This window comes from Hydra vulgaris, chromosome 11 (assembly GCF_038396675.1).
Source record: "Hydra vulgaris chromosome 11, alternate assembly HydraT2T_AEP".
Classification (NCBI taxonomy): Eukaryota; Metazoa; Cnidaria; class Hydrozoa; order Anthoathecata; family Hydridae; genus Hydra; species Hydra vulgaris.
In genome coordinates this window covers 40,890,423-40,913,146 of record NC_088930.1, presented here as the reverse complement: position 1 = coordinate 40,913,146, position 22,724 = coordinate 40,890,423, and the positions used below count along the sequence as shown (strand labels likewise).

General features: G+C 26.4%; 1 protein-coding gene across 1 annotated transcript in view; it reads left to right on the top strand.

Moving 5' to 3' along the window:
- The first annotated feature begins 2,070 nt into the window (after positions 1-2,070).
- LOC100208531 (E3 ubiquitin-protein ligase HECW1) overlaps positions 2,071-22,724 on the top strand; it is a 52,241-nt gene continuing 31,587 nt past the window's right edge. Inside the window, exons 1-7 of the mRNA XM_065811086.1 lie at positions 2,071-2,498; positions 7,207-7,314; positions 10,042-10,148; positions 14,746-14,803; positions 14,888-15,057; positions 16,702-16,847; positions 22,340-22,455. Of these exons, the coding sequence (XP_065667158.1) occupies positions 2,255-2,498; positions 7,207-7,314; positions 10,042-10,148; positions 14,746-14,803; positions 14,888-15,057; positions 16,702-16,847; positions 22,340-22,455 (949 nt within the window). The 5' untranslated portion in view covers positions 2,071-2,254. The remainder of the gene's footprint in view (positions 2,499-7,206; positions 7,315-10,041; positions 10,149-14,745; positions 14,804-14,887; positions 15,058-16,701; positions 16,848-22,339; positions 22,456-22,724) is intronic.

Genomic DNA, 22,724 nt, shown 5'->3' with positions numbered 1-22,724 from the left:
TTTTTAAATTTTTTCGAAAAGATTTTTGTAATCTTTGTAAATTTTTTCACTAGCTGGTGTTTTTGTTTTCAGATATTTAATGTATAGCTTTTGTTTTGTTTTCGATGATTTCTTTAAAACATATTTTCTCAGATTTGTGTTCTAAAAATAGAAACTTTGAGTTCTGAAAAAATCTATACTTTTACACAAAGCTTTATTTTTTCATGGATAAAATATTACCGAAAGATCTCATCTTCTCAATAATTCAGTGTTAAAATTTATTTGTTCTTTTATAAAAAGAGAAATTTTTATTTCTACCGAGATGTCATTTATTGACAAGCGAGACTTTGGTAGAAAGGAAAGTCTTTTTCTCATATAAAATAATTTTCCTGATTGCGAAGAAATTTTTACGCGGAATCAGCGAATGTAAAAAAACAACAACATAGTACCCGTTAATCAAAGAAGTTTTGTCCATTCAAACAGTCTCTTTTTATAAACACTTAGATACATGCTGCTTGCTTAGTTCATGCAGAACCAAAGTCGCAAGATACTTAAATATACAAATCATCCTAGAAAGTATCCTTTATAAAAGTGCATTAACTTTAAGAATAAATGAATTACTTTTGTATTTCAACTTTTTCATGCGTAAGTGAGATTTGCTACTCTCACTTATGTTTAATTTATGCAAATTTACTAAGTCTCACTTTCGTATAGTTTATATATACTACGCAAATAATTTGAAACTTACAGGTTAAGTTTATATTACCTATACTTTTGTCAAAACTCTTGGTTAATTCCCCTCCACCCTCTTCCAGAAACTTTTTTTTACCTTGTTTAATTAGTAAGCAAATTCATTAAAAAAGTAACATTGTAACAATGATTGTTAATGTCAACTTGTCTTAATCTTTACCCCTCCTACTTGTCAGCAATTTTTAGATCCCCACTCCCCCCTAATTTGTTGAGTTAATTAATGACAGAGGCGGTTTTACAATTTCGCCGCCCTTAGGCTATGAAAAATAAAAGTGTGAAAATAAAAGTGCTCAGATAAAAATGGGTCAAATTCTAATAATAATTATATAGCCATTAGAAAGTTTTCATTTCCAGGGGATTTTAAAATTTTATTGTGACCCCTTAGTGCAAGTGCTCAACCGGTAAGTTTTTTTTACCTCAGCAACTACACGTTGAAGAACTTTTATCCAGTACAAAATTTCTTCATCTATCTGAGCAAATAGCATTCTCTCTATTCCCAAAATATTTTCCACCCTAGGATATAGCCAATCAAACCGATAGGTAAATCTGACGCTGATTAATGAACAGCCCCTTAATTAAAAACAAATTAATTGTTCCGTAACTCGGACTTAAAAAATCTAAAATAAATGTGTTTAAAACGTGTTTAAAATGTGTTTAAAAAATTTTAAAATTTAAAGTTAAATTAAATTTAAAAACTTAAAGAACTTTCTCATAAACATTGTCCTATATTTTGTTGGTTTCTATTCTTTTGTTTCTAACCATTTAAGTTTTCAATTGAATTGAGTTCTTTTCATTATAAAACTTAGATACACATTTCAGAGAGCACAAATTTTTTAAGAATTGTTCAACAATTTAATTAATCATTTCTATTTAAAAATAATCACAATAGCGGTTTAAATTCTGATACCTATTTAAATTCTTATCGTACACAAATAAAATATCAAATCAACATATTATTTCTAAAAAGAGAAGTAGTCATTTTTGTTCATCGTAACAGTATAAATTTTATAATATAACTAATTACTATTACCTGGTAATAAAAAATATTACATACTCTACATGTTATTTAGTAAAGCAGTCTTTTATAAAATAAGCTCTATGGTGAAGGGAGTAAACAAAATATTACCTTCGTAAACAAAATGGTAGCTCTACAAATCTTTTTTAAAACATCGTTTTCGCCGATTTTCTTCCGTTTTATCAAAATATTACAAAAAATTAAATTAGAACAATGCTTTTTATCCAAAATCCAATATAATTTGTGTTCTTGTTTATGTGTATGTCCAGGTTTAAAATTGTTAATTATAGTTATATATAATTATAATAAAATTTATGTATTTGTTTAGAAATATGTAATTAAAATTAAAAATGTGCAAAATTAATGTCACTCACACACGCATTAACATACAAACAACTAAAAAAATGTATATTTTAGATTATTTTTTATATAAATAATCATTTAATAAAAGAAAAAATGATCTTCTGTTTCAATTGATGGTGTTCATTAAAAAATGTTGATTTTAAAGTCATGGTAAAGTTACTTAATAAATTTGGATCAATGGCCAATATAAGTGACTCTACTAACACGTTTTCAATTAGACCAGCAGTAAGCGAAAGTGATATAAACAATGAGTTAAAAAGTGATCTCCATGAAGCCTGTTTAACTCTAAGTACATCGCGCGTAAACCTTGGTGATAAAATAATTGTCACATGGAATAATACTTCTGCTAGATCCTTAACAGATTCTTATTGGCTTGGTCTTTATTATCAAGGTATAAAATGATAGTTTATGTAATCATTATTATATAATACATACATACATACATATATATATATATATATATATATATATATATATATATATATATATATATATATATATATATATATATATATATATATATATATATATACATATATATACATTTTAGTTTTTAATTTAATGATAATTTTAGTTTTTTTATTTAATTATAATTTTAAAACTTGAATGTAATTTTATTCTTGCATTTATTATTATGTATTATACCATTGTTTTACTATTGAAAATTTTTTTGAAAACTAGTTGTTTAATTTTTTTTTTAATTTAATTTTAAATTTTAGCCAATTATAAATTATTGATAATTTAATGGTTGAAGTTATAAATAATAATTGGTGTACAAATAATGAAACGCATTTTCATACTTTTATTAAAACAAAGTTTTTTAGATAAAAAGGAGTTTTAATAAACAGACAATATCAATAATACTAGAGAAAATATTCTTCAACAAAATGTCAATATATTTTGGAAGTATGTCCATGAAAGTTATAAAACAAGCATAATATCTATTTGTTTTGCCAATTTTATTTTAATTAATTTAGAGTTAAGAAAATGCTTGTTTTGCCGTTTTTATTTTTAATTGATTTGTTTACGATTTAACAGAAAGGTTTGTATTTAAGAATTTAAATAAAATGTCCATATTTCCTTTTTTTATTTAAATTTATTTTAATTAAAAATTTGAGTAAATCGTTGGTTTTTTTTATCAGTGTCTGTGGTTAGCAAATATTTGCCGATCTCAGGTCTAGTCAACAATTAGGTTGGCTGAATGCTGACCCTAATTCCAAGGGCAAATATATACATATACATGATTTTCAGTAATAGGGTGCAAAGTGAATTAATTAATTTCGCCAAAATATTTGTAAAACAATCCATATATCGGAATAATGAACCATTTTGAGTTCCTTGCAATAAATAGGCAATTAATATGAACACTTGTCTGAATCTGAAATTACCCTGAAAAATAATATAGGGATATATCAGTAACACCTCCAAACAGTTTGCAAAGCATTAAGAATATATCTGGTTTTTTAATGCTTTTTTGTCTTAAAATTTTTGATATATTTTTTTTTGTTTTAACTCTTAAAGGATTCAACAGTTGAAATCTGTAAAGAATTAATTTTAAGTTTTGTAAAATTTAAAAATTTAGAACTTCTTATAAAACAAGCAGTCTACCATTACAACACTAATGCATATTCCAATTAATAACTGAAAACTTTGGAACACTAGCAACAGCTTTTTTCATGACAAATAACTCTTTTATCCATTGTCTTAATGCTGCTGCTACCATCACACATTTCCTCATATTATTATATAAGCAGTTCAAATATCTCATTTAGGTATATTCCCTTAATTAATTATTTAAAGATTTCAATGAGTTCGTTTAAATTGTAGTCTCCTAAATCAACATAAAATTTTTTTTTTCAAAGCGTGCTAGGCTTAAAAAAAGTCTAACTTTTTATAACTAAACAATAATTGTTGTTCACCTCCCAAAGCTGAGGGGACCTTTGGAGGTAAACAAAGTCAATAAAGAAATTAACTGCAAGGCTATCTAAAGAATAATTCAAATATTTTGAAGATAATGTTTATCTAATTTGAATATCTGAATGATATGAAGATTATGATTATCTGAAGAATAGTTCAAATAACTTGAAGGTTATCTATAAAAAAAATCTTTTTAAGAGAATTGTTTTACTGACAAAAATTGTCTGTGGTTTGAATATTCAGCTCTTTAACTCCAAAACAGAGCCTCAACAAATAAGGCTGCTGTTTGAAGAAACAAGTTTAGCGTGGTACTATCAGGGATGCGGTGAGGATCGAACTCGGAACTTTTCACTTACATTGCAAGCGCTCAACCACTACACAACTATAGTAAGTGAATAGGGCCCCGTCCCCGGCTAAAAATGAGACTTTTTGCAAACCCGGCTCCAGCCCCGACAAAATTATAAAATTTAGAAGAGGTTAATAGCTGGGTCTAAAAAAAATTTATTATAATTAATATATTATAATTTTATACTTACACTTACTATTTATTAAAAACTACCATGCATTTATATATTTTAAACTTATTTCCAACAAGATTGCAAGCAACCACTATTAAGTTATGAGTTACTTTAAAATAGAGAATAAGTTAAAATACTAGGAAACATATAACTGAAGACTTAAAAAGTTGTAAGTTGTATAAAAAAGAAAAACATGAAGATGGGTTAGAGTTATAAGGTTTTTTTGATGTTCAAGAAAAAGCTGGATTAATAAAATTTTCTTTAGCATGAAGGAACAGATACAGATACAGTAAAAGAATGCAACTTGTTGAATAAAAAGCCAAGCAAGTATGAGTTTTCATTTATTGATATAGAGATGATAGCTCGTTTGAGCATTGATCATGATTGTATTTGTAGAAAAAAGAAAGAAATGCAACCTTACAACAATTGGAGAGTGGTTCAAGCTTGGAAGATAAAGCAGGTCTACATTTACAATGTGCTTTTAGACTTTTTCTGTGAGTAAGAGGTTTTTATTTGTCAATGCCAACAATATTGCAACAATTTTGCAACAATATTGCAACAATATTCCAACAATATTGCAAGGAATGCCAACATTATTGCAATATTTTTTTGCAGTAAATAAATGAGTTTTGTTGTCTCACAAAAACTGTGGATTTCAAGTCCAGAATTTAAATCCATAAGCCACTGCTAGCCTTAAGCTGTTACAGGAGAGAGAGAGATCAGATTTAAGATCGGCTGCTGATTTGAGTCATCAGCAAATAGAGGTTTTTTAGATTTCATGAAGATCGTTATTGTAGATAAAAAACTATACAGGAGCAAAGATAGAACCTTGTGGTACCCTTAGAAATAATTTAATAACCTCAAAACCTTTATATAGAGAAACTAATAACAAAGTGAAGACTAGTTGTAGGATAGTTAGAGAGGTCAAAGTGTTTTCTAGAGTTTTAAAAAGTTGTAACCACTTATTTAGCACTTTTTAAAAGTTTAGCAAAAAGTGAAGCGAGTTCTGGTGAACACTTTTTTAAGACTATGATGGAAATCTTGTCTAGGGCACAAACTCTAGAAGTGTTTAATTGAGAATTAACTCTAGCATTGGAAGCCAGAGTGATTTGGATGTTTAACAATGGGTTAATATGTTTAACTGTCAGGGAGAGTAGGGCCATTATATCCAAGAGTCAAATTAGAGTAAGATTTCTTAACAATTAACTCTGCTTTATTCTGGGGAGAAGTAAAAAGATCAGACCCATGAATTAGAGATTAAATGTTAGACTTAATTTAGTTAATAACACTGTTGAAGACTAACCAAAAGTCTCTAGAGCCCAACATCTGAGATAATATACAAGGTTTAGTAAACTGAGAATAACAGAGCTTTACATCAGACAGGACTTTTATACATTGGCTTCTTGCAATAATGAAAGGACATTTGTTCTTAAGAGAGATGTTTTTTTAAAAAAGATGGAAAAAAAAGATTATTTTTTAACAAAACAACTGTTCAAGATGGTGAAAAATGTGGAGTAGAATGAGGCTTGGCTTAAAATTGAAGAGAAGTAATAAAAGCTTCCAAACTTTTATTCTAGAAGGAATAAAAGCTTCGAAGATGCACTTTATGCATACATATTATGGATATAAATATATACGTTTGCTATTTATTTAGATGCTGGCATACAATATCTTTTGATTGTTATATAAACTTTAGTATTTATACAGTGTAGTATTTGCCAAAAAAGAAGATGATCAGATAGATGTGTGGTGTGACTCTAACAAGACAAGAAAAAGAGGCATAATCTTAGACAGATTAGAAAAAAACGTTGTATCGAACATTGTTTGTTAGAAAAGATTAAAGTAATTTTGGTATCAGCATGTAGAGAGGTAGCAGCTTCAGTAGAAAATGGTAGTGGTAGAAGAAAACTTGAAGAGAGTGCCTTACATATTGTATGAATGAGCTTTAGTTCAGAAAAAAAAATGCTCTAGACTGTTTTTATTAAAGAAACACCATAAAAGAGGAATGCTAAAGCCTGATGACGATGATGATGGTAATGATGTTGATGATGATGATCATCATCATCGTCATCATGATCTTGATGATGGTAATGATGATTATGATGATCATGTTGATCATAATGATGTTTGTATATGCATATATATATATATACAAAATATAACATGAATTTTGAATAAGAAAAATATACTTTAGGATGTATAAATGTTTGTGGAGCCCTGATCACAAACCTGGACCCGGCGGTATTTTATCAAACTTGGCCCTGGTGCCGGTCAAGTATCAACCCCAGTATCGTACCACTATCGTATCAACTTGATTGACAAATAAAAAAATTGACTTGATTGACAAATAAAAAAACATTTGCATATGTGTTACATTAGTGGTTTATTTTAATGTTATTTCTTTTAACTGTTTTTGTAAAAAAAAACTCTCCACTTACATATACATGTATAAATATTTAGTTATCAAATTTACATGTTTAGGCTTCATTTTATATTATATTATATTTAATATATATTATAATTTTATCACATTCACATTATTTCGCGGCAAAGTTAACAAAACATTACCATCAGTATCAGAAGTCAGGTATTTTTTTTTTGCCATGATGTGATGTTGATTACAATTAGATATATTTTTAATGTTTTTTTTTTTTTGATTTTTAGATGAGCTTGATGAGAAAAATTATATTGACATGAAATCAAAAAATGTTGGGAAGTCAACATTTGGTTCAATATCTTGGCATATTTCTAAAGATATTAAATTTAATGAAGGTAAAAACATATCTTTTAAAATATTTTACAATATATACAGTATTGAACAAAACATGAACAAACTCAAATTTAAACATGACCAAACTCAAATTTAAACGTGAACAAACTCAAACGAAAACAAAACATGAACAAACTCAAACAAAAACAAAACTCGATCACAAGTAGAAAAAAAGTAGTAAAACAATTGAACATATTAATTTTAAAATAGTTTATTATGTTCCTAAAATAATTTAAAACTTTTGATTTTTGATGTACATTTAAGGTCATTGTCCTGTTGAAAAATCCATTTTAGCAGCGTCTTCCATTCAGCATGTGGTAACAACATCTTCCATGATATTTTTGTACATAAAGTGGTCCATAATCTTCACACTCTTAGCTTTATATTGTCACATCCAAAGAGGTTGTATTTTGATTTATTGTAAAAAAGTATGACTTTCTACTGCTCTATGGTCCAATTTTGATATATTTTGGCAAATGTAAGCATTTGAGAAAACAGTTTTGCTTCGTTAGCTTTTTGTTTCACAGTGCAATTGGTGATTTGTATTTCAAGTTTTTCTGTTAATTCTGTGGATAAGAAAAAAGTTGTTTTTAAAGGTCTTTTACAATTCTTTGATCTAGTTTTTTTCATACTTGGACATCTGACCCAATGGTTTGTTTTATATAGCAATAATGAGATCCAAAAGATAACAGTTTTGCTTACAGCTAACTTATATTTTCTAAAAGTTTCAACTTGATGTTTTGTGCTTTTAAAATTTTGAATATTATATTTATGTAAAACAGCATCTAATTTGTTGTAAGCTATTTTTAATTGAATTTCTTTACCTGATATATTATCAGTTAAATCTGTTTTTAGTTTAATTGAAAAAAAAAGATCAATTGTTGGAAAATCTATTTCACAGAAGAGAATCACTTGAATTTAAGAGCTAAAATCACTAGGAAGATAGTCATTAATCTATATGAGGAACAGAGAGTTCTTGTTAAAGCTAGATAGTTTTATTTTATTTTTCTTTCTTTATTAATCCAATTGAACATCTTTCTTTATCATTAATATTATTATATTATTTTTTAGTTCTGTAAGAAATGATTTTAAAATAGTTATTTGAAGATTTATAAATAGAAAATACTTCATTAAACATGAAGATTGTATAAAGTAAAGATCTTTAATTTGAAATGCAAACAAGTTTATATGGGGCATCAAAACACTTATAAAAATTGTTACACCATTTCAAAATTGAGTTTTCATAGAGAAGCTTAGATTTTTAGTGTTTTAGGTATCATTTTTGAGTTCCTCTCCTTGAATAATAGTAATGTACAAATTTTCAACACAATTAGCTTTAACTTATGAAACACTTGTTGAGCAAGTATTTCATAAGTTAAAGCTAATTGTGTTATCTAATTAGCTTATAAGATGAATGACGCTGAAAAAAATAATTGAAAAAGAGATTGAAAAATTATTTTAAGGACCACAAATACTTTTGAAGGATAGATTAAAACAATTTAGCAGCAATGATGGTTTTTTTGTTTAATATTTTTAGATACTTTATTCATGTTTTTAATTAATAGAAAACTTGGCTTATAAATAATGCATGACAGCCTAAACAATAAGTTGCCACATTCCTACTTATCAACTCAAAGTTGTAGCAACATGCTTCTAATGTGGTGTAAAAAATGCACACCAAAAGCACTAATGGGGACACAATCTATTTGCAACATGGCAATGTTAATACTCTGTTGTTTTACAGCTGTAAATGAAATCAGTTTCTGTGAGAGTTACCACAGTGTTTGAGAAACTTTACAATCAGCCAGTCTCAAAACCATTAAACTTAGTTTTAGATTTGTACAGTTATTAAAAGATAATAGGAACAGTTGGATAGCCACTACCAAGATTGCACAAGCAAAAAAGAGTAGAGCCAAAAAGTTCCAGTGTTAATCATTCTTGGTATGAGACAATATAACACAGGTTTACAATTCATCACTCAATTAGATGAAGAAGGGGTGTGAGATAGATCTACAGAAGTTTTTTGATTTTCTATGTGACTGTAACTGGTGAGATGGATCTATAGAAGTTTTTTGGTCTTCTATGTGACTGTAACTGGATACAGTTAGTGTTTGTTCAAGATGTGTTATTTATATTGAGAAATCAGTAAAGCCTTTACTGAGGTAATTTTAATTAAAGTTAACTTCTTCTAGCCTTTGCCTAAAAAAACAAATCTTACAAGGCAGCAAAACACAAGGCAGGTTGTAGTAGATTACATGTTACCAATAGCAGAGTAACCATGGTAATCCTGATGTGTTAACCAGGAATTACCATAATTACTCATAAATTTTTATGGCCTTTTTTATTGAATTGGGAAAATAATGTAGTCCCTTGGCTCGAGTTTTACTTAAAAAATAAATGTCCCCTAAAATTAAGGAAAAGATCTTACTATTGGGAAATGGTCTGCTTATTGGACTATATCGAAACTAGTTAACACAATGGATCCTGTTTCTATTCTAAATTATAGATGCTGGAAATGAACATACACCAACTAAAGGTTTTAATTTGGACTATTGTATTTTAATAAATATAAAACTATATAATTTACTTTAATTAAGTTAATTTAAATAAGTTTATATATATATATATATGTGTATATATATATATATATATATATATATATATATATATATATATATTTTACATGTATATGAATTTTTAATTTTTTAACAATATTGCATTTAATTTAGTGGTTAATTTATGTGTGTTCAAATACTTTCGAAGTAATCCTGACCAATGTCTTGCATGCAGTCCTATCTTCACAATATGTTGTCCACTTGATTCATTACCTGCTGAGGTAAGGGTTTAAATTTTTTATAATTTCAAATTCTTTAACTTTGAAAAAAGTTTTTCTTATGATTATATCTAATGACACTATGTCTTCTGATGTCTTTTTTTAAAAAATAAAATATTAATTCAGTTAGATAATTAAGTTTTTTCTTGAGTTTGCTTGATGTATAGTTTTTAGAAATTATATTGGCCATTTAATACTTGAATAGAGATGATCGGCAGACATTAGTTATGTTGCTTTAATTGTTGTGCATGTTTTTTGAACTTCGCAACCAAATAAATAATAAAACTTTATGTTTTTTAAAAATTAAAACCATTTAAAGATTTTTTCAAGATTTTTTTTTTTTAATGTCAAGGTTTAAGTCTTTTTTCTTTAAGTTCTATTCTTTTTCTTTAAGTTCTATTCTTTTTCTTTAAGTTCTATTCTTTAAAAGTTATGAAATGAATCCTTGAAACCAGATAATTGTTGCTAGTTTTAGCTTTACAAAGATTGAAGGTGATGATCCATCATCTTTAGTATTTCATCTGAATTCTATTTTTTTTTTTTTTTAATTTTTAGATTTATTAAGATGTTTTTCAACAAATATTCATGATGGTTCATTTCATATTTAACATCCATTGTAAGTAGTGAGTGTAGATCTTTAATTCTTTTGGTTAAGGTGCATGTTGGTTAATAATAATGGCACATAGTGGTTAATATAAAGTGTTAATGAAATTAAGTTCTAATAAAATGTCAGAGAAAAGTAATTTGTATGTATAATTATATTCAATCAAATCTCTAATCTTCTTTGTGATTTAATTTGAATTTTGAAGGTTTATTATTTGCCTAGATTTAATCGATTGAAAATATGGTTGTTGATATTTATTTTATATAAATAACATTGTAAAATAGTTTCCATACGCTAAAAAGCTATGATGTTATTACTTTATTTAAAAACTCTGGTCTATATAATAATGTCTGATTTTTCTATCGTTAGTAAGATCTTTTTAATATTGATGTTTATAAAATTTTGTGCAACAAATTTGGTGAAGCTGGCAACTTTATAATTTTAACAAAATCATTTGAACAAAATTTCAGACATGTTTACATACTTTGATTAGCGCCTCAATCAGAGGGAATGCTAATTGGCTTTTTCTGAGCTTTCTTTTGACAATTATCCATAAATTTTCAATTGGGTTTCATTAAGATCAGTTAACAGGCAATGGATGAATGAAAGGGGACAATCTTTGGCTCTATGACAGGTACTTTTAAAATATAGCTGTTTTGTGGAACATGATCTTGATCTTGTAACAATACCTGATTCAGAACATTCATGCACTTATGTTTATAGATATTGCTCTCAATTATATAAATCTGTGCAACGCAACTGACATCATGGACCGAATTATTATTGAAACTAGATGCTTAACAATCATTTCCAACATTGTATAGAACTCATCTCTCTAACAGCAACAGTCACTGAACAATTCAAATTAATACTGAAACACTCATTGCAATAAAAACATTAATAGTAAGTAAGAATTTAAAGTTTTTAATCATATACATGCATTAGAATAATGATGATGACAATGAAGAGTTTTTATAAGCATGGTTTAAAAAAATAGTAAAAAACAATTAGCAATTCAGTTCATTCAAGACCCAGGCTTCGAATTATAACCTTTGAATAATTAGCTTTGAATAATTAGATTTGAATTATTAGCTTCAAATAATTCACTTCAAATAATTAACAATGTGGAAAGTTCAATAAAAAGAATGCATAAAATGACTAATAATAAATAAAACAAATAAAAAAAAAAAAAAAAAAATGGTGACAAACTAATTCTATTTACTTTGATTCTAATAATAGCTTTGATGATTTATTGCCATTGAAGATGTTTGAGGTTTTGTTTATTGTTTAACAGCAATTTTTATTCGGTCAGTAAGCAATAAATCCTGATTGAATGAAGTAACTCTTTAGAAAATTGGTGTAAAACCTGATATTATGTTGCTGCAGTGTACCTCAAAGCTTATCATTTTTCTGTTTTTTCTTCACCTCTTTTAAAAAAACTTGCTTTGCATAGCTGTTATTGATGATTTCCTGTAAGAGGTTGTCAAAACCATGACAGAACTTCATCAGGTCTTTTATTGATAGTATAAACTGCTTTTTGTCCAACTTTCTTCAGTGTCAATTTGTAAATATGTATTAAGTTTTGAATGCCTTTTTTGAAACCTTTTTTTTTACTTTTTAATTTTGGGTGAGTGGTCCGTAATACTGTTTATCAAAGAAAACAAAACTAAATTGTATATAAAATTCAAGTAAAGCACAAAATATAGTATCACTATCAGTGATGTGGAGTCCCAAAAAAACTCCGGCTTTATATCTCTACTTTTTCCAAGTCTGTAGTGTCCAGAAGCTCTAAACAAATTTGTTGACTTATGATCTGCGACAAGAAAAAAAATCATGAAATTTAAAGACTTGACATTTATTGTTTTTAAGCCCGGAGTCCTGGAGTCCTTGCCGCCATTATACTTAAGGACTCCGGGCTCAAAAAATGATTTTTCCTCTAACCTAAAATTCTTAACTTTTTTTCTATTAGTAGTCCATAAACTTATTTATATTTTTAGAGCTCCTGGATACCAAAAACTAAGATAAAGTAATCTTTTTGTGACTTTCAAATCCGGAGTCCTATTTGGGACTCCGCATCCCTGATCACTATACTGTTCCATATTTTTTAATACTTCAAAAATAGTCATATGACATTTAAAAAAAAGTGCTCTACCACTACATCACTAATGTCTTATATATTACTATAGGTCAGGGGTGAACACTCGGACTTTTGGTCGGTCGCCAGAAGGGCAACTGAAAGTTCATTAATTTTGGTCGCATGTCGACTTTTTGAGTTGCCCATCGCTTTTTTTAATAAAAATTTTACATTCAGCAGATTTCTCGCATATTATAGTCATTTTTCATTATAGGACTAAGTGTAGACTAGAAATAGTTTGCATAAATAAAAGTAATATTGTAAACCATTGATAACATTCACTTTTCTACTTTCAGATAAAGCACATGATGATATATACGCCATTAGATTTTTCATTTGAATTGAGTGCTTGTTTTATCAAAAAAATATGCACTCTTTTTTACAACAACAAAGTATAGGCGAATAAAAAAAACAATCTACAAAACTTTAAAACCCTTTGCTTTTAATGTATAGTAATTAGTAAGATCTTATTTGTTACAGAAACTTAAAAATTATTGATATTTTGAAAGTATTTTAAATTATCGCGTTGTAATTAAATTTAATTTTAAACCGTGCTAAAAATTATTTAAACTAATTTAACAAAAATTATTAATAGATCTAAACTTGGTGTTTGAAAAAGATTATATTTCCTTATAATTTATTTCTTAAAACAATCTTTTATTTAAGATAATCTTTTGTTTGTTTATCACAATTTATTTATTTTAATTTTTACATACACTACTGGCCATAATTAATCGAATGGTTAATATGTATGGCGGTTAATTGCGACATTAACCGCCATACATATTCTTGGCATTCTGCTTAATGACTTATCCAATTTGTTGAAGTCAATTTTATGCCACTAACCAATAAGTTTTTTCCACATCTTATGCATCATCAGGCATTTGTTTTTGACATTACTTTAAATTCCTCCTATAAAAATTTGGTAAAGTGAGATCTTGTGATTGGGGAGGATAAATCATTCTATTTAATATTTGATCATTCTTGAACTCAGTCAAATAACTTATACAATGTTCTGAAGAGTATGTTTTGGATTTAAGCCTAAAGTTATTTTTTTCTGGAAAAAGTAAATGGCTTCCCATTAACCCAACTTTCTAAAGGTATAGCATGACTTTTTAAGTGTCCAAGTAAACTACTTTTGTCATTATTCTCTCTATTTTTACAATGTCACCTGAGGCATTCCGATTAAAAAGCCCCCTACATCTCAACACTACATTCACCATGTTTTACAGTTGATACTACACACTATTTTATCATACATTCATCGATTTTTTTTTCAGACAATCTTCTTTTGAAAGTAAAGATTTAAAACTTCGACACGTCAATCCACGTTTACAGTCATTGATGTTCCATTTTTTATGTAGTTTTGCCGCATTTTTATTATTCTTATGATTTTTACCAAAGTATTTTAATCAAAATACTTTTATGTTTTTTAAATTAATTAATTTTGAATTAGTAGAAAAAATAAACATATAATAAACGTAATAGTTAAATAAAATATAGCATTTTTTTAAAAAGTTAATTTTATTCCAATAATTATGAACGGTAGTGTATTTAATAATTTTACATATTTTTAATAAGGATTATAAACAATGTAAAGATTTTATCAGTTACCAACAAGATATTAGATAACGTAATTTATGTTCATAAGCATATTATGTCAAAAGAGCTTTACATGATATTGAATTAATAAGAAACAAAAAATACATTTGTGAAAAGAATTCTTTTAAATGAAAGTACTTCTCCCTTTTTATAAGAAAAAAAAGTTTTTAATTTCCTTTCGCTTATAATAATCTATGATGAAGTGACATATTTTACGTAATGAATTAGTTACTTTTCTAATATATATAAATTTATGATAGATGATGCCTCCAATGGCAATACCTGGCGTTGATGACTTACTTGTTATCTCTATGTCTGGTTAGTGGAAGTTACTTTGTTACTACTAAGTATTAGTTATATTTAATTTTTTGTGACAAAATTTTGATTTTTTTTTGGTGTAAGGTATGAGAGCTAGTAATCTAAAAAAAGGTTTTTTTGGAAAACCTAATCCATATGTTAAAATTAATGTTATTCCACGTGTGAGACATCTTGCAGCATTTCAAAAGCATCATGGTCTTCAAGGTAAAACAGTACCAAAGCAGAATACTATTGATCCTGTTTGGGAAACTGAGGTTTGTTAGAAAATGTTAAAGTTGTTATATTATGTAGTATCGTAGCTTTGCTATATTTTAACTTTAAGTTCTGTAAATTATGTAAGTTAATGCTAATGGTAAGATTTGATGGGTCACCCTTGAATTTCACAGTTTAATTTAATAAACTAGTATAAAAATAAATTTATGGATAAGCACATAGGACTTTCAGTAAATAGTTGATTTTTAAGTCATTTAGGCTTTTAGCCTTTTAAGAACACAATATTTAATTAAACAGCTTTATTAGAAATTTTATAGTTTAAATGCCAGAGTAATATTTTAAACTCTTCAAACAATATTTTCAACAAATAAAAAGACTTTAATATCTTTAACTAAAGAAAAAAAACTTCAACAAATATTTTTCTTTTTATTATTACTGTTAAACACTTGATTGTCATTTTAATAAATAAATTTTAATAAATTTTAATAAACTACTTAACAAGATTCGAGATGAGTTTTTTAAAAATATATCAGTTAAATATGAAAGTTAAACAATGGAAAATGGATACTCAGTACTTTACATAATTTAAAAAAACATATAAACATATAGTTATTTTACATTTTATAAATATGATAATATATAGTCAGTCAGGGTTAGGGTTATGACCCAAATGGGTAGGGAATGCCACTCAATTTTTACATATTTTTAGTAAAATTTGTGAGTATTTTTAGATATTTATATTGTAAAGTTGATATAAGATAAGTTCATAAAGTTGTTTAATAATTGAATACTTTTAAATATATTAATTTTTTTAAGAAATATGTTATATATAGTTTAAAAAACGTCAAGAAATACTGTTTCTCTTATTATTAATAAATTTTTATTTTAGAAATTTTCGCTGGGTTATAAATACCAGCATTATCAGCTTGTTAAATATTACAAAAAATTTTAATTCAATTTTCAAATTTTCAACCTTTTTTGTTTATGCAAGTTTGTTACTATTGACGCAAGCTGTTAGATAGCTTCTTTTACATTAAAATTAAAAAAAAAATGTATTTTCTGTAATTGAAATTTAAGAATTTACCAGTGCCACTAAAGTTCCACACATCTGACCCTACCCTTTGACATCTCATTTTTCAGACCAATGTAATCAGAAGAAAAGAAAAAAAAAGCAACATCATAATTATGTTTTGACAAACAAGATTTTTTTAATACAAAATTAACTAGAGATTTTTCTGTTTTTGTGCCTGTTTATAATTTTTAGAAGCATTTGACTGAAATAGACTGAATTTTAAAACTTTAAGAAGTTTTTATATAACTTTAATTAAAACTTTTTAATCAATCATTAATAAAAAACTATGAGTGAAAGAAACAGTATAAATTGGGTAAAAAATTTATTTATTTGTTTATAATAATTTTATTATAATGATAAATGATTAATTAATAATTGCTATCAGTTGTTTATACTTTTTGACTGGTTTTACTTCTAGTTTGGTTTTTATGTGTATTTAGAAAATGTTGTTATATATTCTTGCATTTAGCGTTGGTGTATTTGCGTATTGTTTTTTTAATTAGTATTATTGGCATATTTTTGTGCAAAATGCTACTTGTGTGTGTATAAAGTATATTTGTGTCAATAAAATTAATACATATAAAACATCATTACTGTAACACTTTTTTTATAGGCGTTTGTGTTTTCTGGCACAGCAGCTGACTTGTTAGAAGTTGAAGTTTGTAACAAGTCGAAACCTAGACCAGCATCGAATAGAAAATTTCTAGGAAAACTAATTTTTCCTGTTTGTAAAATTATTGATGGCTGTGGATTATCAACGTAAGTTAAAAATTTCTTCTTTTATAGTTGTTTTTCTGTTTTTCTGTATTTTTAATATTTTGGATATATTGTATCCATAATATTAAACTACAGCATAAGACTTGATAAAAATAACTCTTAGTTTGTTTTGAATCTGAGTGTTTTTATTACAATAAAACAATAACACAATAAATCTTTTAAACATCTGTTTATTCCACAAATACTTATAATTTTTGTTTTCAGTCAATACAAATGTTTTTTTAAGGGAAAAAAAAGCGTGATGGAAAAATTTCAAAATTGAAAAAAAGTTTTATATATATATATATATATATATATATATATATATATATATATATATATATATATATATATATATATATATGTGTGTATACATACAGAGTTGTTACAACTAAAATGTCTGGCAGATCTGTCGACATATTATCAGACATTGAATCTGACATAAAATATGTCAGACATATTTTCTATCAACAAATTTTGACATATTTTTGTGTCTGAATTATTTTCTGCTGACATAAAATATGTTAGATATCTTTTCTATCGACATATTTTGAGTTTTATATCTGAATTATTTGCTGTTTGGTATTCTTGAAGAAAAAATCAATTTAACAAATTTATTGCGCATTTCAGCTTAATTTACAGAGTTAAGTAAAAATAGTATAACAAATTTGTTGCTTTTTTGCAATCAATTATGCTTCATAAATCTTTTATTTTAAATCCTATAAGCAAACATCTGTTGTTTCATAAAGGTCTTTTTCTGCCCTTTTTAGCGATGTATCATTTGATAGTATTGACAAAGTATTTTTAGCGATGTATCATTTGATAGTATCTACTAGTATTGATACATCATTTGATAGTATTTGATAGTATTGAATAATATGGATTAGTATTGGCGATTTCCCTTATAATAATGTAAAAACCATCTCAAGTTGAGTTTTTATTACTGAAAATGGTTTTTATTAGTATGACTAAACTTAAAATTATTCTTTTAATTAAAATAATAGTTAAAAAAACATTTTCAGTTATTTTTAATAGTTGATTCATTCAATAAATTATTCTCCATTTTTGACTTTAAATCGTAAGGAAAGCGAAAAAAATAATTATTCCAATATATATTTCACACATTTTATACAAGTTTATGGCAGTTAATTATGCAGTTATAATGCATTTTTCAATTATTTTATTTTTAAATAAATTATAACTATTATAACTAAAAGTATATTATACGTAATTAGTTATAAATTATTACCAGTTAGTCTTCTTAATATGAATTTAATGAGCTGAATATAATTTTTGCAAAATATTTCAATTTCTTCAGCTTAAATGAATTTAATTTGGAAAAATTTTTTTTGAAATTCTGTGAACCGTTTTTTCATAGAATCTTTTGCATTCAATTTTTCATAATAAAATTTTTTTCAGAATCAACTAATAATTAAAAATAACTGAAAAAGTTTTTTTTTTTATTATCATTTTAATCAAAAGAATAATTTTAAGTTTAGTCATACTAATAAAAACCACTTTCAGTAATAAAAAATCAGCTTAAGATGGCTTTTACATTCTAATAAGGGAAAGCGCTAATACTAATCAATACTATCAAATACTATCAAATGATGCATCAATACTAGTCAATATTAGTCAATACTATCAAATGTCAATATTATCAATGCTATCAATGCCAATATTACTCATAATCAATAAATAAGTCATAATCAATAAATAAGTTAATAAATGTCAATATTAGTCAATACTATCAAATGATACATCGCTAAAAAGGGCAGAAAAAGACCTTTATGAAACAACAGATGTTTGCTTATAGGATTTAAAATAAAAGTTATATGAAGCATAATTGATTGCAAAAAAGCAACAAATTTGTTATACTATTTTTACTTAACTCTGTAAATTAAGCTGAAATGCGCAATAAATTTGTTAGATTGATTTTTTCTTCAAGAATATCAAACAGCAAATAATTCAGATGTAAAATTATGTCAAAATATGTCGATAGAAAATATGTCTGACATATTTTATGTCAGCAGAAAATAATTCAGACATAAAATTATGTCAAAATATGTCAATAGAAAATGTCTGACATATTTTATATCAGCAGAAAATAATTCAGACATAAAATTATGTCAAAATATGTCAATAGAAAATATGTAGAACATAATTTATGTCGGCAGAAAATATGTCTCAGACATATTTGACAGATAACAACCTTGTATATATATATACACACACACACTTATATATATGTGTGTGTGTATATATGTGTATGTTTATATATATATATATATACACACACACATATATTTATATTTATATTTATATATATAATATATAAATATAAATATAAATATTTATATCCTTGTTTTGAATAAAAATGGCTTAGGGCATTACGGCCTCATGCTTTTCACGTCACAAAATTTTCTTTTTTTTTTAATTTTATTTATGGATATAAACTTTTTTAAACTACTGCCATAAAATAAATTACCACAAAACAAGTTTAATTTACTAATTAAGAAAGACCAATCTACAAATTTTCAAGATGTAATTGAAAACTTGAAAGTTGTAATTAAGAAACGTTCATGCAATTGAGAAAATGAAAGTTGTAAATAAGAAATCGTAAAATGTAATTGAGAACATGATAGTTGTAATTAAGAAAAGTATAAAGAATACAAAGTTCTTTGTATTTTGAATTTTGTAGTCCTAATATACTTTGTAATTTAAGCAGGGATGCAGAGTCCCAAAAGGACTCCAGGTGTCCAGAAGCTCTAAACATGTTTGTTGACTTATGATCTGCGACAAGAAAAAAATTCATAAAATTCTAAGACTTGAAACTTGTTGTTTTTAAGCCGGGAGTCCCGGAGTCCTTGCCGCCATTATACTTAAGGACTCCGGTAACTGGAAAAATCCTATTAGGTGTCAATTAAAACTTTCTTTTATTTTTGTTTGTGAAAAATTTAATTGAGATTTCAGATGAATAATAAATAAAGCACAAAAATTTATTTACATAAAAATTTAAATTTAAACAACGTCATTAAAAATCATTGCAATATTCAGTTAAGCACCAACTTGGATTTCTTCCATATTTAAAGTCGTTGCGTAATGCGTGGTCGTATGTTGTACAGCGCGTGTACAATCACTTCTCATTATTGTATTTTTTGCCGCAGTAACAACTCTTTCTAAATACTGCATTCGTTGTTCCATAATACCAGCACCGAATACAGTTGAAATGTGAATAACATTGTTAACGTTTATTTTTATTTTGGACCAGATAGCTTCCACTGGGATTAACAGTGAGCTGTATGGTCCTAATGGTAACAACTGAGCCGGTGAATTTTCAAACACTCTTTTCAAACGAGCATGACATGGAGCATTATCTGTTGCGATGACCAAATCCTCTAAACGATTCCCAGATGTAACCCACTGGTTAAAAAAAGCCAACATCCACTCGTTACAAGAATCTGCTTTAAATGATCTTCTGCGAGTTTCCACCATGATGACATTTATTGTTGATTTAGCTGCAATCAATTGTATGTTTGCTCTTTTTGAAGAAGGTACTTTCATTATTGCTCTTTTCCCCTGTTTGGCACATCCTTGCGTTTTTCTACAAAAAATATTAAAATTTGTTTCATCCAACCAAACTATCTGATGACCATTTGGGATGTGTTCGTTAATGTTCCTAACATATTCAGCTTTTTTATTGTTTGTTCTCATTACTATTCATTGTAGTAAGCTCCTTGTGCACTTTTTTAAATGAAAATAGTCTGCCTTGGAGGTAATTGGCAATTGTGGTTGTGCTGACGCTAATATTAAATTGTTTTAATATCCTTGTTTTAATCGCTACTAATGTCAACTGACAGTCACTTTCAATCCATGGTAATGTTTCTTCGATTTGATCATTGGGAAATGTTTTTGATTTAAAACCAGCTCTTCCAATGAAATTTAAATTTCTGCTGCGGACCTAATTGTATGCTGACTTATATTTGATACCTAAAGTTTGCGCCAGAGTCACCCAATCGTCATTTCACTCAGTACATTCAATAACTCTTCTTCTATCATTCGATGAAGATAAAACATTTTGTCTTTCAACTTGTTCAGTTGTATGTATTTTATGTCTACAAATTGGACAAGGTGGTTCTGGTTTTTCCAGAAGTGGATGTAAACAAATTTGGTGAAATAAATGCTTGCATGGATTCAATTTAATAAGAGACTATCTGTTCATAATGTATTGACAAATAACACAACAATCTTTCAATTCCATTACTTTATTATTGTATTGCTGGTGCACACAAATGCTAAATTTGATATTATTAACTTATTAAAATGCAGGTCCATGAAGATTTATTATAATGACCTTTAACCTTAAATTGTGAATTCGCAATTACAAATAATGTATTCTCATTTTCATATTACGATTTCTTAATTACAACTTTTGTTTTTCAAATTACATGTTGCGATTTCTTATTTACATGTTGGGTTTCTCAATTACATTTTAAAATTTCTTTATTACATGTTGTGTTTCTTAATTACATCTTGCGACTTCTAAATTGCATCTTAGTTTTCTTAATTACAACTTTCGAATTCTCAATTTCATCTTGAAAAGGTGTGGAAGTGTTATTTTGTAAATGTAGATATTGTGGAATGTCTATTTTGTTTTAATTTTTTTTGTTTTTTAATATTAAATAAATAAATTTTTATTATTCCATTTTTTATTGTTATTTAACTTAAATTAATGTTGTTTTTTTCTTCACATTTTTATAAATCAATTGAAATATGTTAATATTTTTTTATTATTTCTTAAAATTGCAGCTTAGCAAATTATAATATTTTTTACTTTTAAAAAGTTCAACAAAATTAAAAAATATTACATATTGCAGAAAAAAAGACGACTCAAGTTAATTACTTTACCAGGGCTTTTTTTTGGGACCAATCAAGATTTAAGTTTCTAAGTGCCATTTATTAAAAAATATATGCCGTTGCGTTTTCACTTGCTTTATGACAAAAAAGTTAAGCGTGCGCTTCATAAATATTTTTTGATGCAGTGTTATCAATAATAAGAATAAAAACATTTTATTAAAAATAAATAAAAATAAAAACATTGTTTATATTATTAAAAACATTCAGAATGTTTTCAAAATTATTCTGGTCAATTAAATCTGTGTTTTTGCGGTTTTTGAAAAAAATGATTAATTTGTAATTAAATTAATGGTTTTAACTTTCTGACAACACGGAAATGTTGGATGAAAGTCAAAAGTAATTAAAAGTGTCGTATTTGTTGACAAAAGAATTATTTTTTACTTTAATGTACTCTCAAATGCAACAATTTATAGAACTATATGTATATATATTTCCTTATTTCGAGGGTTATGTATATATAATTGTTTGCATGCTTAATTGTTTTGATAATTAGTGTTATTATTAGGGTTTTTAGTTAATTTTTTCTTAATATTTCATCTATATATTAATAACAACCTCTAATTGTATTGTTGATATAGTTCTTGCAGAATAACACAACATCTTGTGGGAAGAACAACTTCTGATAAGGTTCAAGGTACATTTTCATTCACTATCAACATAAAGAAGTCATTTGAAAAAGCTGAATATCGATTTCGTAAGTTTTTCATTTTTTTTATTTCGACATTTTTATGGTGTTTTCACGGTGTTTAAAGAAAAAATTTGAAAATTACTAATTTTTTTTCTTCAACATTAAAAATTTATGAAAATTACAAGTAAAAAAGTTTTTTCTTTTCTTTTTTCTATATATTTTTTTGTTCTGCTATTTAAACAGCTAGTTAATAATCACAACTATTGCTAGGCAACTAGGCATTTTACAAATATTAGAACTCTCTTTGAAAAGTGGTATTAAAAATTTCTTAATTT